This window comes from Oreochromis niloticus, linkage group LG12, assembly GCF_001858045.2.
Source record: "Oreochromis niloticus isolate F11D_XX linkage group LG12, O_niloticus_UMD_NMBU, whole genome shotgun sequence".
Classification (NCBI taxonomy): domain Eukaryota; kingdom Metazoa; phylum Chordata; class Actinopteri; order Cichliformes; family Cichlidae; genus Oreochromis; species Oreochromis niloticus.
In genome coordinates this window covers 23,282,727-23,300,285 of record NC_031977.2, presented here as the reverse complement: position 1 = coordinate 23,300,285, position 17,559 = coordinate 23,282,727, and the positions used below count along the sequence as shown (strand labels likewise).

The following is a 17,559-nucleotide window of genomic DNA, read 5'->3' as shown; positions in this document are numbered from 1 at the left end:
ACTCTGCTCTGTTGACCACCACCACAGAGGGGGCAGCTAGGGAGAATGACTGCCGGGCCAAACTTCCAAAATAAAACCCCTTTAATACGCTGCCACGGTTTCTGGTGAGAGCAAAAGTGAAGAGAAAGTAGTGACCTGCATGAACAGCTTATTAGGGCAGACTGTACTGTAGTTGAATGGGTGTGTTTAGAATTGTTATTTTAAACATCGTTAATGTTTTAGATATTTAGGAATGCGGAGAAATGTGGTTTTCTTTATTATTTAGATGATAAAGTCATAGAAGAAAACCCGTTTTGCTTTTCTTTTTCACGTAAAATGTCTATTCTCCCCCCAAAAGTTATATAACCATCAGAAAAAGACACAATGTATCCTGTCCTTGTGTGCGAAAGAGACGTTGTTTAACTACAGGCCACTTCCAGTGGGGGGGGGACTCTGTCCTAAACTGTAGACTGTGTTGGTTCACGTGGAGTGTCCACCACAGACGTCACGCCAAGAGAGGCTCGGTCAGGATTTCAGCTGTCAATGGGCCTAAACCCCCACACCCATAAGCAACCAGTTAGTAAGGACGACCCGCCCCGACACGTGAATAACGTTTCATGCGCCAGCTGTTGCTGCTGGTTTGCTTTTTTCCCCTGAGCACTGTATCCATATACGTTGTGTCATTATCGCCACAGAGCTTTTCATTTTTTCCAGCGTTTTCATGATTTGACTTCCAATCGATGATCACTCAAATGCGATCAATGCAAAAAAGTTCAACTGTCTCATTAAAGCTACCTAAGCCTAATTTTGGAGAGCTGCAGCAGCCTGCAACACACGAGTGTCCACTTACTCATTATGAAAGTACGGATCACAGGCTGTGTAATGTATAAAGCTGAGCTAACCCTTGCTCTCTAAAATGGCAAAGAGCTTCAGACTCCAATTACCAATATCACGATTGGAGTTTTATAATAAAAACTGAATAACCTAGGCAAGAGGGGCATTAAGACAAAGAAAAAGACACGGACACGGGCACCGAGGAGAGCGAGTGCTTGTATTTTCTTGGTCCCAGTGCTTTTTATCTTTCTGCCAATGCACTGATTCAGTGTTGACATAATTTGTGATGTGATGAGAAAGATATGGAATTGGCCTGTCTTTACAGAGCGGAGCTGGCCTTTTATTTTTATATCCTGTCCTCTTCTTGTTTATGAGGTCCACAACTTATGGCTTTGGCTTTTCCACGTCGTTCAACTGCAGTGCGCATAAAAAACACTCAGTGAGAGACCAGGGCTGCTCCCATGCAACATAAATACTGTGAATTATAAACTAGCAGAGGAAAAAAGCTCGAACTGAAATAACTTTAATGAGGTTTGCAAGTGTTGTGCGCCATTATTCACTGCTGATCTTTCACTCCACACGTTGTGACATTAATTAAAGAAACAGAAAGAAAAAAAAACTGGCACTGAGCATGTTCCTGTATTGGTGAGTTACAGTATATGACAAAGAGCTGTGATTGGAGGAGACCGGGGGTGTTCAGTGAATTAGTTGCTTTGTTGCTGAATCATGTGGAATTACGCTGTAGTGAATGTGACAGGATAACAATGCATCTGGCCCACAGAGTGATGCCACTGCAAGGGCACCGGAGGGGGGTAACAGGGTTGGAATTAGGTTCCCACCATGCAACCACCTAAGCTCTGCAGGGTGTTTAGTGAGCAGTTTAGTTTTAGTCATTACAGCAGCTATCAAAGTGATGTTACTCTTTAACAATATATATCATTTGCCACTGGCTGTAATAATAACACTGCTGAGTTTTGTTTTATTTTAGGTTTTTATTTTACACCCAAATTGCTTTAGCTTTCCTAACACAGATAGATACTGAGCTTTATATCAAATTGCATTCAAACTCTGATGAGTCTGTTTCTGTAGCGCACTAATGTCAGTGGCTGCTTTAACATGTCAATAATATTTACAGTATAAGAGCAGTAAATGTAGGATCAATTAAGAAAACAGTGTGCGGTGCAGAAATCCAATATGTCACTTAGTGGAATGACATGGCTCATTTAGTATGTGGAGATTAATACAGCTACAGTATATTTTGCTTTCTTTTGGATCTCTTTGAATGCCTTTTCTGGCTGTTGCTTTAAAACTGTGTTCGATCTGAGCTGACTGCCTGAAACTACCTTAGTGCAGCATGTCACAGCTGTATTCCTGTGATCGTTTTTCTGCAGTATTGTCTTTCAATAGCCATATAATGTATGTTTGGCTGTCTGTTTTTATTTTCCCCATAATGGAAGTGTGCCCTTTGTGTCATCCCCTTCAAGTCAACTGTAATGCATTTATAGTTTCACAGCCAACTGTGGCTATTTACAACTATGTCAGCTCCTTGTCACCTATTGGATTAGGATAAAAGAGAGGAGATGGCTACAGGGGGAAAACACACACACACACACACACACACACACACACACACACACACACACACACACGTACTAAAAACAACGGAAAATATACCGAAGGATCACACTGTTCCTGGTGCTTTATCTTCTTTAGTACAGAGTGAATGATGATTTGAACAAGCTCAAAATGATTCACAAATAATTCACTATTAATACTTCTACTAACCTGCCATGCATATGACAGCGGGAGGTAGGTGGGATGGACAGTGAAGTAGGAAGGAAATTGAAGTGAATTGGTGAGATTGCATGGGTTTAGTAAAACCCACAGAGTATCAGCATGAGAACCTCACCATGTGCAAAACAACACAATTAAGAGGGACGCTTAGCTTAATCAGTGAATGCATCATGCAAATGATGTTTTTTCTTTTTTCTAAACCTACTTTAATCTTGGCTGTTATCATAGAATACAAATCAGGGACTTAACTCTAATGAAAGGAGGAGAGAGTGAAGAAGAGGGATGATGGAACACAGAGTTGCTGCTATAAAAGAGAAGTTGTAAAAATACAGTGTGTTTAGCCCGGTGATTTAGAGTTAGAGTCAAATTAATAGTAATAATAGTTACTTTGTTCATTAGTCTGTATGTTTGCACTGGCATGTTTACTTATATTGTTATCTATTGTGCTTATATTAATATGCATTATTGGTGCTTGTTTTTAAGTTTGATTAAGAAAATCCGACAAAAAACCATCTAACATGCAATTCAATAATTACTTGTGCACCACTATATACAGACTGGAAAGTAAATACACAGAAAAGCAAAATATGTAACATTATGATTAATACAATATGTCAGATGTTTATTCTAAAGGTGTTGCTTTTTGTGGGTCCACAGAACTGGTTTATAAAACAAATTTTTTCAATACATAATGAACACACATCTTGCAGCTCCACAATGTTATAAACAGGTTTCTCAAACTTCAGTGATTGACTAATGCTCCAAATTATGAAACACTGCGTGTAATCCATGCTAACAAGTGCTATTTCTATCAAATTAAATAATGAAGTGATCTGAAAAAAATATTTTCCCCTTTTCTGATTTTGTTTTTATCTTTGTCAAATTTAGTTTCTGACCATCAAAGAACTTTAAAATTAGACAAAGATAACCCAGTTAAATACAAAAATGCAAAACCCAAGCAAGTTTCGACAGTAGATCCAACACATCCTGGCAGCAAAAGCACAGCAAACTAAAGTAATCGTTTACTTTAGCCTGCATTCACAGAAAAGTTGTTCATCGCCAGAAAGAAGCTTGTTTCACCTCTTCGTTCATTCAGATTGCTATGGCAAACTGAGTCATGAACACTGATAGTGCCAGTCTGTGGTAGATCTCTCCATAAGGCAACACCAGGATCACAGAGTAATAGCAAAGGATTGTGGAAAGTTTTTCCCTGCATACCTGCCCTCAAAACAGATCCCCATGGTTTATGCACGATTTAGATTTAAATTGATGACTTCATTTATTAGAGAAAAAGTTATCGCCCCCTTGTTAAATCGCAAATTAATTGTGATTAACCACATTTCTTGGAAAGATGAGTTCAATTTCATTAGCCACACCCAGGCTTGATTGCTGCCAGACCTGCTGAATCAAGAAATCACTAAAACAGAATTGCGAAAAAGCAACACATCATGCCATGATCTAAAGAAACACAAGATCAGATGAAAAACAAAGTCACTGACATATATCAATCTTGGAAGGGTTACAGAACCATTTCTAAGGCTTTGGGAATCCAGCAAACCACAGTGTTTTGGTGCTTCAGGACCTGGATGGCTTGCTGCAATTGATGGAACTGTGAATTCTGCACTCTACCAGAAAATCCTGAAGGAGAATATCCTGCCATCATGCCCTGAAGTTCAACAACACTTGCAATATGCAGTAGGACAAAGATTTGAAACAAACCAGCAAGTCCACCTCTGAATAGCTTAAAAAAATAAAAATAAAAAGGAAGGTTTTGGAGTGGTCTAGTCAAAGTCTGGACTTGAATCCGTTTGAGATGCTTTGGGCTGACATTAAACAGACTGTTCATGCTCAAAACCCTCAAATGTGGTTGAATGAAAACAATTCTGCAAAGAAAAGTGGTCCACAATTCTGCCACAGTTAACACATAACACTTAATTGCACTAGGTTACATAAGCTAATTGTCAATTCATGAAATTAAATTACTTCCAACCATTTTTCCTTTTTAGACTATGATATAATAAAACACTATAAATCTGACACACACTAAGACACACTTCTCTACTTGGCATTTGACCAAGCTTAAATCCCAACTGTGGCTCCATTTCTACATGCATGACTTTTTCCCTTTTCTCTGTGCACAGTATTTTCAAAACATTCAGCATCTATCTCTCTTCACATCTTACTCTTCACACGTGTGGTATGTTTCAACTGCCCCAGTAGTGTTGCAGAGTCTGTCTTGCATCTGTAAACTGTCTTGGGTCAGTAAATAGAGGTTTCTTCTTCATGACATGGAATCCCCAAGGCCACATGTGCTTGTAGAAGACAAGAGGCAGCTGGAGGTCTGGTACTCATTCACTCTTCCAAAACACTCCCCCACCAACCAACTATTATGTGGAGATGTGTGCTAATGGTTCACAGTCTGCAGCCTGAGTAAACAAACCTTGAAAATATCCTTTCCAAGCAAGTTTCGACAGTAGATCCAACATATCCTGGCAGCAAAAGCACAGCAAACTAAAGTAATCGTTTACTTTAGCCTGCATTCACAGAAAAGTTGTTCATCGCCAGAAAGAAGCTTCTTCACCTCTTCATTCATTCAGATTGCTATAGCAAACTGAGTCATGAACACTGATAGTGCCAGTCTGTGGTAGCTCTCTCCATAAGGCAACACCAGGATCACAGAGTAATAGCAAAGGATTGTGGAAAGTTTTTCCCTGCATACCTGCCCTCAAAACAGATCCCCATGGTTTATGCACTATGTTTTTCCCCCCGTGTGCAGCCTGTGCAAGCATGATCACACATATACACAGAGAGGTACATAGACAAAGATGTAGGTAAGTGTGGCATGAAGACCAGAACAGCAGAACAAGAGGTATATGAAGATAACATGTCAGGGGTCCGTCTATTACTACCAGAAACAGATGAATTACACATGTATACAGTGGCTGACTCTTCCATCATCTCCCTAAAAATAGATATCAACACAAAAAGAAAAAGAAAATCAATCTGCGCTTCAACTGTGTTCAGCATGGGTTAATGCACCCAAATTGCACCAATCATAGCCTTATTCTAACACTGTAAGCCTATGAAAATGACTGCTGAGACTTTTGATGGAAGGCCTGCAGAGAAGGGTAGGGGGGTGCACTTTTATCCATAACTTGTGGTTACCTAGGGGACTAGAACAAAAAGAGCATCAGTGAAGCACATTATCTTGTCAGGCCTTACATCACAGAAAAATGATCCTATTGTTGCCAGCAGAAGGTGTGAACGCCATCACCAGGTAGATGGAATATAACAGTAATGGTAATTTTCAGAGAAAAAAAACCCCACACGCGCGCACACAACTTAAGCACATTAATGGAGAGATGTGATGATTTAAGTGCTGCAATTCTAGAGGAATTCAGTTTTAGACATTTCTGCTTAAACCTCAACGTTGTCATTGCAGATTCTATTATATATGTATTTCACGTTTACCAGACATGAAAGAAGCAATATAAGCAATATGTGTGCTGTCATTGGCATTGTGGAGATGCCCATCTAAACTATTTGTCTGTAATAATCCAAACTATCTCTGGGACTGCATACTTTATGGTAAGAAAAAAAAATTTTGTCTTGTGTTCTGTATGTCACTGAAAACTGGATCCATTATTAGTTTGTCAGAAATCTTAAAAGTGGCATGATAGCAGGTAAAAGTCAGGATATTTAAAATTCTAACAAAATGAAAATCAATAGTAAGAAATGCACAGTAGCACCTCCTAGCGGCCAGATGGGATTCTGTCATGATTCAATTCCAGAAAGAAATTCAACAAATACCCCCCGTCATCGTTTACATAATATTTAAGGACAAAATGTGACCTACACATAAATAAGAATTATCCAAAAACAGTTTATTTATCATTTGAAAAAGAAGGATTTTCCTCACAACACCGGCAATTCTTATACCATGTGTAAAAGGAAAGAAAAATGTGCAATAATAACAAAAAAAAAGATGTAAACAATTAAAATAATAAATACAGCTTTTATGAAAAAAAAAAATATTGCTGCATTGACAGAAATATTCTTATGAAGTAAGGCTATTTTTAGTGCTCATTATTCACAAGGAGCCACTTCAAGTGATCTTTCGCTAGTTAAGCGAATGTGTAAGCCATTACACTATGGAGAAGTAACAAAATTTGAGTTTGAGTAGTAACAAAATTAAGTGGTATCCCAATATTTGCTGGTGTAAATTGGGTGGCTATAAACCTTTGATCAGTAGGCAAAATATTTTGCATGAAAGTTGCATGAGCAGATTTTCTATAGGACAATTCTATAGGAAGTCAGGAGTTAACAGAAATTACCTTTACACCAAAGTCATTTTACTCCATTAAGATTGTGAAAAAGCCTTAAAAATACCATTTACCAAATGTTAAAGCATTCAGACACATGACTAAGTAGTAACTCACTATGCCAGTCATGATAATTAAAAATTAAAGTAGCATTTATGCTTTTAAATGATTATTTACATAAAGTGTTATAGTTAAGTGGTAATTAATTTGATTTGAATGTTTTTCCCAATTTTGGACCTAAAGCCTGTCTGACTGTACATTCCTGTTGCTTTGTTCCTTCATCCACCACAAAACCATTAATGCAACTTCATGTATGCATCGCTCTCAAAATAGTGTTAAATGAAAGTAGTCTGTCGAGTTAGTGCACAGCTCCTTCATATGGATCTTTCTGCAAATAATACCAAAGTGTCTTTTAGGTGTCCAAGATCACTGTTTACCCAATGTTTTCTTTTGCTTCTAGTCCATATAATTAAACTGCATTGGCAAACCTTCAGTCCTGAACCTGAAGGACTCAGGAAATGTCCTAGTGTGTATTGGTGTCAAAAAAAGACAATAAAGACCGATGTCTGCAGTTCTGATCCATCGTGCAACAGCAGGTGTTAGTAGAGTTTGACTCCAGAACATCTCAGCAGCCAGGAAATGCCATCCAAAAGCCCCGACAGGGATTCTGCCACTGTATCCTGTACCTGTTTATGAAAGAGAGAAATAGGCTGAAAAGCTCCACAAGCTGAACTTTGGATGGAAAAGCTTTCACCTGATCAAATATCAAGCAATTACCATCCATGGGTTAGGCAGGTGGGGTAGGCCGAGTCTCTTTGCCATGTCAACACAGGGAGTTCGACACATGGATCTGGTGCTGGGAGTCCGAACTGTTTCTGGTTGTTCTCTTGAGATGCATGAGAGCACCAGCAGAGGTTTGGATGTGGAACCCCTACTGCAGTTTAGCACAGCTCGAATCTGGACTCCCTCAGACTTCTCACCACCTATTGACAACATGAACCATGAACCTATTGCAAATGTTCTGCATTGATCAGTCAAAAACCATTGAGTATGATGTGTCATTGCACTACACTGCAACAAAAGATGTGTTATTTTACCTCTCCCAGGTTCTGCATTGGCAACATAGATGAACCCATCCACCACTTGGCACACCTGCTGAACCTGAGGAGCAGGAACACACACTGGGTCCCCTGAGTCGTCATTTCCTTCAAAGGTAAAGAGTTTATTGCTGATGCTCTCCTGTTGCACTCTGGCTCTTTCTCTCTCTGCCCTACAGACACAAAAACACAAAGATTAATAACTGCAAAAAGGATGAGAAACAACTGTGACTCATACAGCAACAAACAAAGTGCTCACCTGTTGGTTGAATACAGAGTGAGGATATTAAATTTGTGTTGGTTATTGAACATGTAACTTATCCCCGAGCCAATACCTGAAATAAACAAAGGTTTACATATGTTTGTTTGTATTCTTTGGGTAGATAAGCTGCGTGTATGTAGTGAGCTAGTGCCATCTAGTGGTAGACAATACACATAGCAAGTAAACTTATCTGTTGATTAATTCTGTGATTAAAATGCACTGATGTAATTTCTGTAACACATCACTATTACACATTGCCTTTAAAATAATCACATTTTAGTAAGTAAAGAATAAACTGCAATTTAAAATTGATTAAAAGGGAAAATCAGCCACTATATTATGCATCATGATGAGAAAAATACCATGAGAAGCTTATCCCTTAGATCAGTGTTATCTTACCATTTATCTGTCTGTGTGGAGTGCCTGACACAGGAAGTATATCTGGAGCATGCATAAGCCTTGTGACTAAAGAGACATCCAGCTGCTCCATGCCAGGACCAAACATGGCGTAACGCGGTTCAGACGCGGGTACCAGGGACTGAAAAAATGAGGTCACAACCTCATATGCTGGTCGTGAAGGAAGCCACTGCTGTCTGGAAGATGGGCAACCTTTCAGGTATCTGTTGACACACAAGGTTTGCTCAGAAATGTTTCCAGGAAACTGACGGTAATGCAGGACAACAGGGGATACTCACTCAGACATGTAGTCAAATTTCAGTTTTATTCCTTCATTTCCCTCTTCTCTATCGTCCAGGCTCTCGTCTTCACTTATCAGCGGTGCATCCAGCAAGTCTGGATGGGGTATGGTCACATGATCAATGGAGGGCCAGTATGGCATGTCCCGCAATAGGAAGTATCTCCACAGTAATGGATCTCTAACCATGGCACTCCAGTAACGACTTGTGGCTCCAAGGTGGCAGAGATCCGCAGGAGAGAGAAAGGTCATGATCAGAAACTGTACATCCACCTTCGGGAGGAATGACGGAGCACAATTATTTTGATTTTCCTATATCAACAATAAATATTTGTAGATTAAAATTCCTAGTTAAAACAACTGTGTGTATTTATTTAAATATAGATTGGAAGGGGATAATGGACAATCACTAATACAAGCAATTCTATAATCAGCTGATATACTTCAAAGATAACCCAAAGGAAGTGAAAACTTAAATAACCACATTTCCACTAAGGTGTTGCAGCTCAAGCTAAAGTTAATTATTCAGTTACCAGTTGGTTACTGCTTTTGCGGTAACCAAGATAACTAAGGAGGACATAGACTTTAGAGCCGATGAGCCTATGCAGCTCACATTTTGGGAATTACTCCTCATGCCTCACTGGAACTAAAATGAGTTCATTCATTAGCTTGTGCAGATAGTTTCAAAGTGTGACCCTACTTGAAAACTGCAAAACAAACAAAAATGTCTTGAAAATATTCTATGCTCACAGTCAGCTGTCCCAGTGTATGGTGAGGAAATGTGTCTCACTTTGGCACTTTTCATAATTGTGGCTACAATTACCTATGAGTGTACTACGCGACTATTTGCAATTGGTTTAAAGTAGTTTGTTTATCCTTAAACTTGTTGAGTAGCCTGTAACGCTAGCCCAAGTGTAAAGGTTTAGTAATCATATAGGATTGACTCTTGTAGTACTCTTTACTCCCATGTTTTTTTTATTGGAATACCAAAGTGACTTGATCCAAATGCCCCCCTCTCAAAGTTGGTAGCAGGAAAAACTACAGAATTTCCCTGTAGCTCAGTTGACACGTTCATTATTACACTGCTTGACTCGGATGCCACTGGCACAAATATGTGCAAATGTTATTTAAAGTGACATTTTCAGTCCTTTTGAATGGGCTTCTAAAGCCCACTTCCGTGTAGAAAAAAAAGGGGGGCGGGGGGGCAATGACATCTTCTTTGGAAGCCTACAAGTTGAAAGCGACACTTACACTGAGCATCTACCATTTTTTTCTATAAACAGCTTTCGGACTGTGTGTGCAGAACCTGAAGAGGTCAACATTATCCTTTCAGGCTTGTCCTGTCTGAATGACTGACACATAGGCTACATAGGTAGACGTAGACAGACTTCATGTCTCCTGTGAATGACTCTTATGCGACTTACCGGTAAGGTATCCAAAAATCCATACTGTTGTTCTTCTTTTCCCGAGTCTCCAACTGCCAAGTCGGCTTCGACAACTTTATCAGGGAAATAGCGGTCTCTAAACCGCCTGAGGCTGCGGATCACCACAGACTCCAGCTGCTGGATCTTTTCAGCCATGTCTTAATTTGTGTGTCATATGCGAATAAACGCTGTGTACAACTAAACACTATGAACCAAGGAAATGCCAATACCGATGTTTTCCTGTCACTTCCTCATTATTGGGCAGCAGTGGAGCATTGTGGGTATTGTAGTTCAGTATCATCAAACAAAACAGCAATACGTAGTAAAGGGAAATATGGAAGGCAAACTAGGAACATTTTCTTAAAACAAAGCACGTTTATTGTCAACAAGGACATAAAAAAAACAAAATGATAGATTTTTTTTTTTTGCCCAAACAACACAGTTTCTCTATTAATAGTTACACTATCAATGTTATTCAAGTTGCAGAAAAATGGAAGTTGCAATAGATGAAAATACAAGTGGTGCATTACAAAGCTGGTATGAACAAACCTGAACATACTTTGAATTGGTCATTAATACGTCACTGACAAACAGTTCGAACACCTTTCTTTGCCTTCTGTGTGTATACTTTATACACAAATTCAAATAATGCATATGCTATTTTAATATATTAAAAGCATAACAAAAATGGCAACAAAACAATAAATAAATGTTAATGTGCAATGTCTCATTTCCAGCTGTATTATCTTTAAACTTGTTACAATCTTAAAATGAAAGGTCAATTTTTCTTTTTTATTATTCATAACCTCTTTAGTAATATTAATGCTATTGTGACACATTCTTAGAGCAAAACAAGTGCCCCAATCAACAGTCTGGAATCAGAGTGGCCACTGCTTTTTCAGCAGGCCAGGGCAAATAATTATTCAACAGCCTCTTGTGCAGCCCTTCTATTACAATGCTTGTCTTATACTCTAACTTCTCATTCATCTGCTTTGGCCTGGGCTGTTTGGCATAGGATTAGGTTGCCTGTAGACACTGATCCAGCATCTCCTTTCTTCACATTCACTCTCTCCCTGTGCCTCCCCATAAACTTTCACAAGACTGCACCCCATCCGATGGGCTCCATTTTTATTTGGGATTGACACATTTGAATATTGAACTTTGATCTGTTCCTGAGGGCAATTTTAACAGAGAAGCTATATTTTTCACTGTAAAATACTGAGGATTTCCTTGGCATTCTCTGTGTTCCAGCCCTGGCCTTGGAGAGGGCCCTCACAGGCAAGCACATATTTGTTGAGGATCTGTGTGCCAATGTCCCGAAACTGGAGGCGATCTTCTTTGTGCTCCATAGTGTCAGCGCTGCAGTCCTCGTACTTGACTGCCCAGAAACACATTTCGCCAATGTACATCATTGTCAACAGGTGTGTGTCTGAGAAAATGCCTGACCCAAAAGATAAACCGGTAGTTAGTAAGACCAGTTGGCGACAACAAAACAGATTGTTCAAAAATTTCTGTGTCAGTTTTCAGTCATCCAGGTCATTGTAGTATTAGAAGAAGAAAAACAAAAAGTGATGGATTTCTTTAACTCTGTTGAAGACTTTTCACGTCTCATCCCAGAGGCTTCTTCACTTTGGCTTCTGTATGTAGAGCCCCAGGTATTTAAACCCTAGTGGGGGTTGTCCTTTAGGAGGTGGTTGCTGACCACTATTAATCATGTAAATCACCAAACAAGCCAAGGTGAGCCATAACCAGATGATATGTTGGGGCAGGTTTTTTCCGAAGTCTCACCTGAAACTTCTGGTGGTAATGATCCACGCCTTTTTTTCCACATCTGTACACCTAATTCTGTACCTGTACCCATTAATAAGTATGGGACTCTCCATCTTTTGGTTTTAGAATTGAAAAGCCTCTGGGATGAGAGGCAAAGCACGACTTTAAAGAAGTCCAGTTGCTTTTTTTTTTTAAATCTCCTAAGATTTTCAAAGATATAAGTAGGGTCACAAATTAGAAGTAAAAAACTGTTTTACTAAGGACTTCAGCCCCCAAACCGCATTTAATAATCCCTGCCAATGATTACTCTGGGATGTAATTCTCAGTAACCACATTGATTAGCAAAAACTCTCGTCTCCAAGGACACAAGAGATTCCAGCCAAGCTGTCACGTTTCTCCCCACCACAATATAACACAAACATAACTGGGGAGGTCGTGGGTTTAAGTGTTTTCCTCCAGTCTATCACGTCTATAATAAATAACATATTTACCTTCAGATAAGATGTTTGCTGTAGCAGTGTCATGTAGCACCACACCATCATTGAGCTTCACAGAATTTCTCACCTGCAGCATCCGCATCAGGTATCGCACACCTTCCTGAATACACTGGGTCAAAAATGTGTTTAGCATTAAAAAAGCATCATAAAAAAGTGGTAAACGATTGGTTTTAATCAAAGTAAAGTTGTATGGCTAACAATGAATGAAACTCCTTAGATCTCTGCATTGTTTGTTACCTTAAGGAATGTTTCCTTGTTTTTCTTGATCCATTGTTTTCGCTGATGAAGGGTATGACAGTACATATACAGCAGAGCTCCACGTCTCCAGTAGAGACATTCTAACAGCTCTAAACCCAACACAGACTGCACCTAACATAAACCAAAAGACATGAATATCAATATCAGACACTCAATGATGCCTCATCCATCCATCCATCTTTATTTATAAAGCACTTTAAAACCATGTGTCCAAGTGTGAGTACTGGAACCACAAATCAAAGGGAAAATTCAAGTTGAACTGACGTCCTACTGAAAATAGGATAATTACTGGATAATTAATCAGACCAAGAAAGAACACATGGACATAATCTTAACAGAAAAAAGGAGCGTCTGCTCCTCTTTTATACCCGTTGGGTTGTGGGATTGTGTCCCCATATAGTAACCTTTATAGTCTTATACTGTAATAACCAGACTACATGACAGTTTGTGTTTTGATACAAAGTACACTATTCATAAAACGGAGTAGAAGACAACACATCAACACCAAAACTGGTTTGAGACAAACACAAACCTCTTGTGCTGGTGCAAGCCGTGCTGCCAAAACTTCAGGTTCAGTCAGATCTTGAAGAAGCTGCTGAATTTTAAATGGTGAACAGTCCTCAGGGAACTCCTGGTCCACCAGTTTATTCTCTTCATAAAAAGTGATGTCTAGAATCACCTAGATGATGAAAAATAAAATAACAAAAAAAAGGTAAAACTGAATGATATGTTAAAATTGTCATAAACATTTTGCCTGCTCTATGTATAACTTTGTGAAATAGGATAAAAGGCCTATAATACCCCTGCCAGCTGTTGCTCCTTCTTTAAACTATTTAAGAAAACTATTTAAGGGGGGAAAAAAACCCAAAGGTTTGGAGATATCGGTATCTAATCTGGAGCTGTAACACAACATAAGCACGCACAACAAAAATTAAACTGAATTGAATTTAGATCACATAAAGCAATTTCCAATAATGCAGTCACTCATTTTACTGTCCCATCAGATCAGCTGCCTACTCAAAAAGTTTTTTTCTGTCTTTCAAAAAGCTTTAGTATGATACAACTTGAACCTCCTATGAGATGCATTTAGGGGAAATTTAGGCTACAGGCTGAAGGATAGAGTAATGAGAATGGGAACAAGTACACTAAGCAGAATGGAAAGCACCCCATGATCACCTTAATACAACTGGTGAACATATGTAAAACGAAACCACCATCTTCAACATTCCTTCTTCCCTGACTGAACCATCTCTTGTGGGTTGGTATAGAGTTATAGGTTTTGTTTTATAGTTTACGCCAAACATTTTACCCCTAAATGTTTAAAACAATAAGCTTTAGAATATCTTCAGTAAAGTAAATCTAGACCAGTTTGCATTAGACATCATTACAATGTCACACAGAGGCTGTAAATCATTAAAGGAACAAAGTGAACAGAACTAAAACACTCATAATTAGAGGGTTTTTATTTCAGACAAAGTTTCCATGTTTTCCTGATATGAGCTCTGTAATTATGTCAAAATTTAGATAAGAGATAAACAGAAAACAGCAGCAACTGCAAAGACGACACTTTCAATGGACTCTTTATAGAAGACACTATGTTAGCAACATTCACTAAGGCTGCAAATAACAATTAATTTGATAGTAGATAAAATCTGCCTCATTTTTCTTTGATTAGTCGATGATTATTTCAGTAATTCTTATCTACACTTCCTGTAGGCAAACCTCTTATTTAGGCTCCAGTACCTTACCTGCTCAAGTCTGCGCAACTGTGAATACCCTGTTTTCTTGTCCCACAGCAAATTAAAATAATGACCCAGGAAACATATGAATTTGAAAATAATCAAATGGTTCTTTTGACATTACTCAATAGAACCATCAGAATAAAAATGAAATAAATCAAAATGTTAGGTAATATAAATTAATTTGCTAGTAGTATTTAAACAAAGAAAAAATGTGCAAGTAGGAAACTAAAAATGGTTTCTATCCATAAGTTCAAATAAAGCTTTGAGATCTTTGAGATGATGTTCCCAGCTGTTAATAACCATGCTAAAGATGTTCTCTGTCCTGACTTTAGCCATTTGACAGGTGCATTAGCCTCTATACAGGACAAAGTCATCTATGCGCCTGTGCTCAACACTTAAGAAAATACAATTCTGCATCAACAAATTTTTATATTCGATGCCAATGATTATGGCGACAAATCGTTGCAGCCCTAAAATTCACAGGAAATTATTTTCAGACAGTATAGAAAATTGCTTAGCGTTTATTACTGAATAGACGGTGCATTTTGTCTGTGACAAAACATTTATGTTACACTACTTTACAATCTTAGCTACAATTCTTGACATGTAACTAGCCTTTGCCTGCTCTATGTTCACCTACTCAAGCCAGAGTGAATGTAGATGAGCAGACAGATTTACTTTTTTATATAAACTCCCTTATTGTACAACTGCATTTTATAACTTGCTTCTAGCTATACATGACAATTTAGTCTGTTACACAGACACTAAACCAACAAATCTGGGTATTCAATCCCCTGGACGTGTGTGCACAGCGCTAAACTTAAACTGTAAAAGTAAAGAGACTGAAATGTGTTCAGTTTTTACTTTGTAGAGATGACCGTTTTTTAGTGGCTGCATAGTGTAGTGGTTTACACATCCATCTAACAAATAAAAGACCCCTGGTTTGATTTTGGGAGGAGACACAAATCCCCTTGGGGTTGCAAAAAAGTAAAAATATGTGTGTGAGCAACCAACTGTGGTGACCCCTTGTGAAAATGGGAACACCTGAAAGTATCTTTAAGAGATGCAGGGTTTATACTAAAATGTAGATACAACAATAACCTACCTACTGCAAACCTGTCACTTTCTGCTTCCACCTTCTAAAATGTGAGAATGATTTAGACATTTTATATTTGCGTTTAAGACTGCTACGCAGTGTAAGAAAAATTACCTTGTGTTCAGAGTAACTGAGTAGGGTATTTTATCCTGCTTTCTGTGGTTTTGGTAAAAAAAATTACTAGTAGTTTAAAAGAAATGCCTCATGTTACTGACTACTTAAAAAAACTTACTGAAACGCAAGACATTAAATACATTTTGACGGAAGGAAGTACCTGTGTGTAATCCTGCAGCAGCTTGGATAGGTTGCTACTCTCTCCTCCTTGTCTGTAAAAGCTTTTCAACTTGTCTAGTATGGCAGATGCATTCTGTAAATAGTCATCATCTACGGAAGAACCATATGTTAACATATTACCAAAGTACAAATCTAAACTCATGAAAAATCCCGAGTTACACATGTTAAGGTACGCGATTGTTGATCGGGATTTTATAATCATTCACAATCTTTATCCACCACCATTCGACTCATGCCAAGGAAAAAAAAATTATATTTTAGCATAAAACATAAGCTGACTAGCCCATGCGAGCATTCACAGATAAACATAAGGCCAGAAATGCGCACTAACACGGTGGCTTTTGAGGTTGAGATACAAGTTAAAGTAAAAAAGTTAACGACACCATTTAACATTCAATAAGGACAATGTAGATGCTTCGTTGCTTTATTGATGACAGCCGTTTAGCTAGCATTACCAGCCATCATGTGTCATACCTTCACATATGTCAACAATACTGCATTTTAGCTAACGTTAGCAGTTAACTCAAAAAACCCGAGTGAAATACAAACATAACTCCGCGAGTTATGTACATTGTCCTGCAACGTTGCTAACCACTAATTATAATTAACTAACTGCATATGCACTGATGTGTTCAGAAAGGTTTTTGTTTTTATTTTTTGCCAAAATGCAACATTTCACCAGACAGCAGCTGTTGTCATGGTTGCAAGCTAACGTACGCTGGAAGTTAGCTTGATTGCTTGCTTGCTAGTCGATTCCTTAACCAACACTGTTTGCCACGTACTGAATGAATTGCCGAAAGACAAACAAATAAACAGTGTAATCGATACCTTGCTTTTCAGCTCTGAGACTCGAACACTTGATGTCTAACTCAAATATTCTTCTCTCCAACTCGAAACCTTGTCGTCTGTAGTCGTCGGCCATGACTAAAAGTACCAGTCACGGGAGCCACGGATTTTACTCACGTGCTCAAAGAATTTTCAATTTCCGTTTCTGTGCATGCACGCGCACGGCCGTAGCATTATACCAGTAAATCATCCCTGTCTTTGAAAAAAACGTTAACTTTAAACTGTAAACATACGTGTACTTTTAGATAGTGTGGTGGTGCTGACAGCTGAAGGGAGCGTGCGTGCTATAAAGTTAGACGTCTGCTGAGGCGACTTTGGAAAATAATAACTCAAACAGTAGGAAATAAACTGTTGGTAGCCGGTTAGAATAAAAAATAAATTTCAAAGGAGGGATGAAAGAAATGATCTCTGGGTTTTCGCTTGAAATGTCAGGGGTGCACGCAGAGGAAAGATATGAGAAATATAGGGGTGAGCTACAGATTTCTGATTGTTGGAGAGGGCATATTGCTGGAATCTGTTTGTGGATACAAATTAAATGAGGAAAATAGAAGGGGAAATTCTGTGCAACATGAGGCAGAGTGGGAAAAATTATGGTATTGCAAGAAGTGCGTTGCAAACTGCTGAGACAGACTCCACGGTGTAGGACATCT

The 17,559-nt window shown here is 38.6% G+C and overlaps 2 protein-coding genes across 2 annotated transcripts; both read right to left on the bottom strand.

Moving 5' to 3' along the window:
* Positions 1 to 6,645: 6,645 nt before the first annotated feature.
* fbxo4 (F-box protein 4) lies at positions 6,646 to 10,683 on the bottom strand. Its single transcript, XM_003446145.5, has 7 exons — positions 10,407 to 10,683; positions 8,984 to 9,255; positions 8,688 to 8,908; positions 8,286 to 8,361; positions 8,027 to 8,199; positions 7,707 to 7,912; positions 6,646 to 7,615 (listed from the first exon to the last, which is right to left on the bottom strand). Exons 1-7 carry the CDS (start codon positions 10,560 to 10,562, stop codon positions 7,529 to 7,531), a joined length of 1,191 nt encoding a protein of 396 aa, XP_003446193.1. The 5' UTR covers positions 10,563 to 10,683; the 3' UTR covers positions 6,646 to 7,528.
* Positions 10,684 to 10,925: 242 nt separating this feature from the next.
* On the bottom strand, positions 10,926 to 17,194 carry rimoc1 (rab7a interacting mon1-ccz1 complex subunit 1). The gene is made up of 6 exons (XM_003446081.5): positions 16,892 to 17,194; positions 16,044 to 16,153; positions 13,464 to 13,610; positions 12,911 to 13,042; positions 12,668 to 12,782; positions 10,926 to 11,847 (listed from the first exon to the last, which is right to left on the bottom strand). The coding sequence occupies exons 1-6, from the start codon at positions 16,983 to 16,985 to the stop codon at positions 11,612 to 11,614; spliced, it is 834 nt and encodes a 277-aa protein (XP_003446129.1). The 5' UTR covers positions 16,986 to 17,194; the 3' UTR covers positions 10,926 to 11,611.
* Between the last annotated feature and the right edge of the window lie 365 nt (positions 17,195 to 17,559).

What these genes read in the sequence shown, in the direction of transcription:
- fbxo4 (XM_003446145.5), bottom strand. Translation starts at nt 10,562, where the DNA reads ATGGCTGAAAAGATCCAGCAGCTGGAGTCTGTGGTGATCCGCAGCCTC. An exon ending in AAATTTGACTACATGTCTGA is followed by an intron (nt 8,909 to 8,983) that starts GTGAGTATCCCC and finishes GTGTGTCAACAG; the next exon opens with ATACCTGAAAGGTTGCCCAT. An exon ending in CAATGCAGAACCTGGGAGAG is followed by an intron (nt 7,913 to 8,026) that starts GTAAAATAACAC and finishes TGTTGTCAATAG; the next exon opens with GTGGTGAGAAGTCTGAGGGA.
- rimoc1 (XM_003446081.5), bottom strand. Translation starts at nt 16,985, where the DNA reads ATGGCCGACGACTACAGACGACAAGGTTTCGAGTTGGAGAGAAGAATA. An exon ending in TGCTGCAGGATTACACACAG is followed by an intron (nt 13,611 to 16,043) that starts GTACTTCCTTCC and finishes TTCATCATCTAG; the next exon opens with GTGATTCTAGACATCACTTT. An exon ending in ACAAGGAAACATTCCTTAAG is followed by an intron (nt 12,783 to 12,910) that starts GTAACAAACAAT and finishes TTTTTGACCCAG; the next exon opens with TGTATTCAGGAAGGTGTGCG.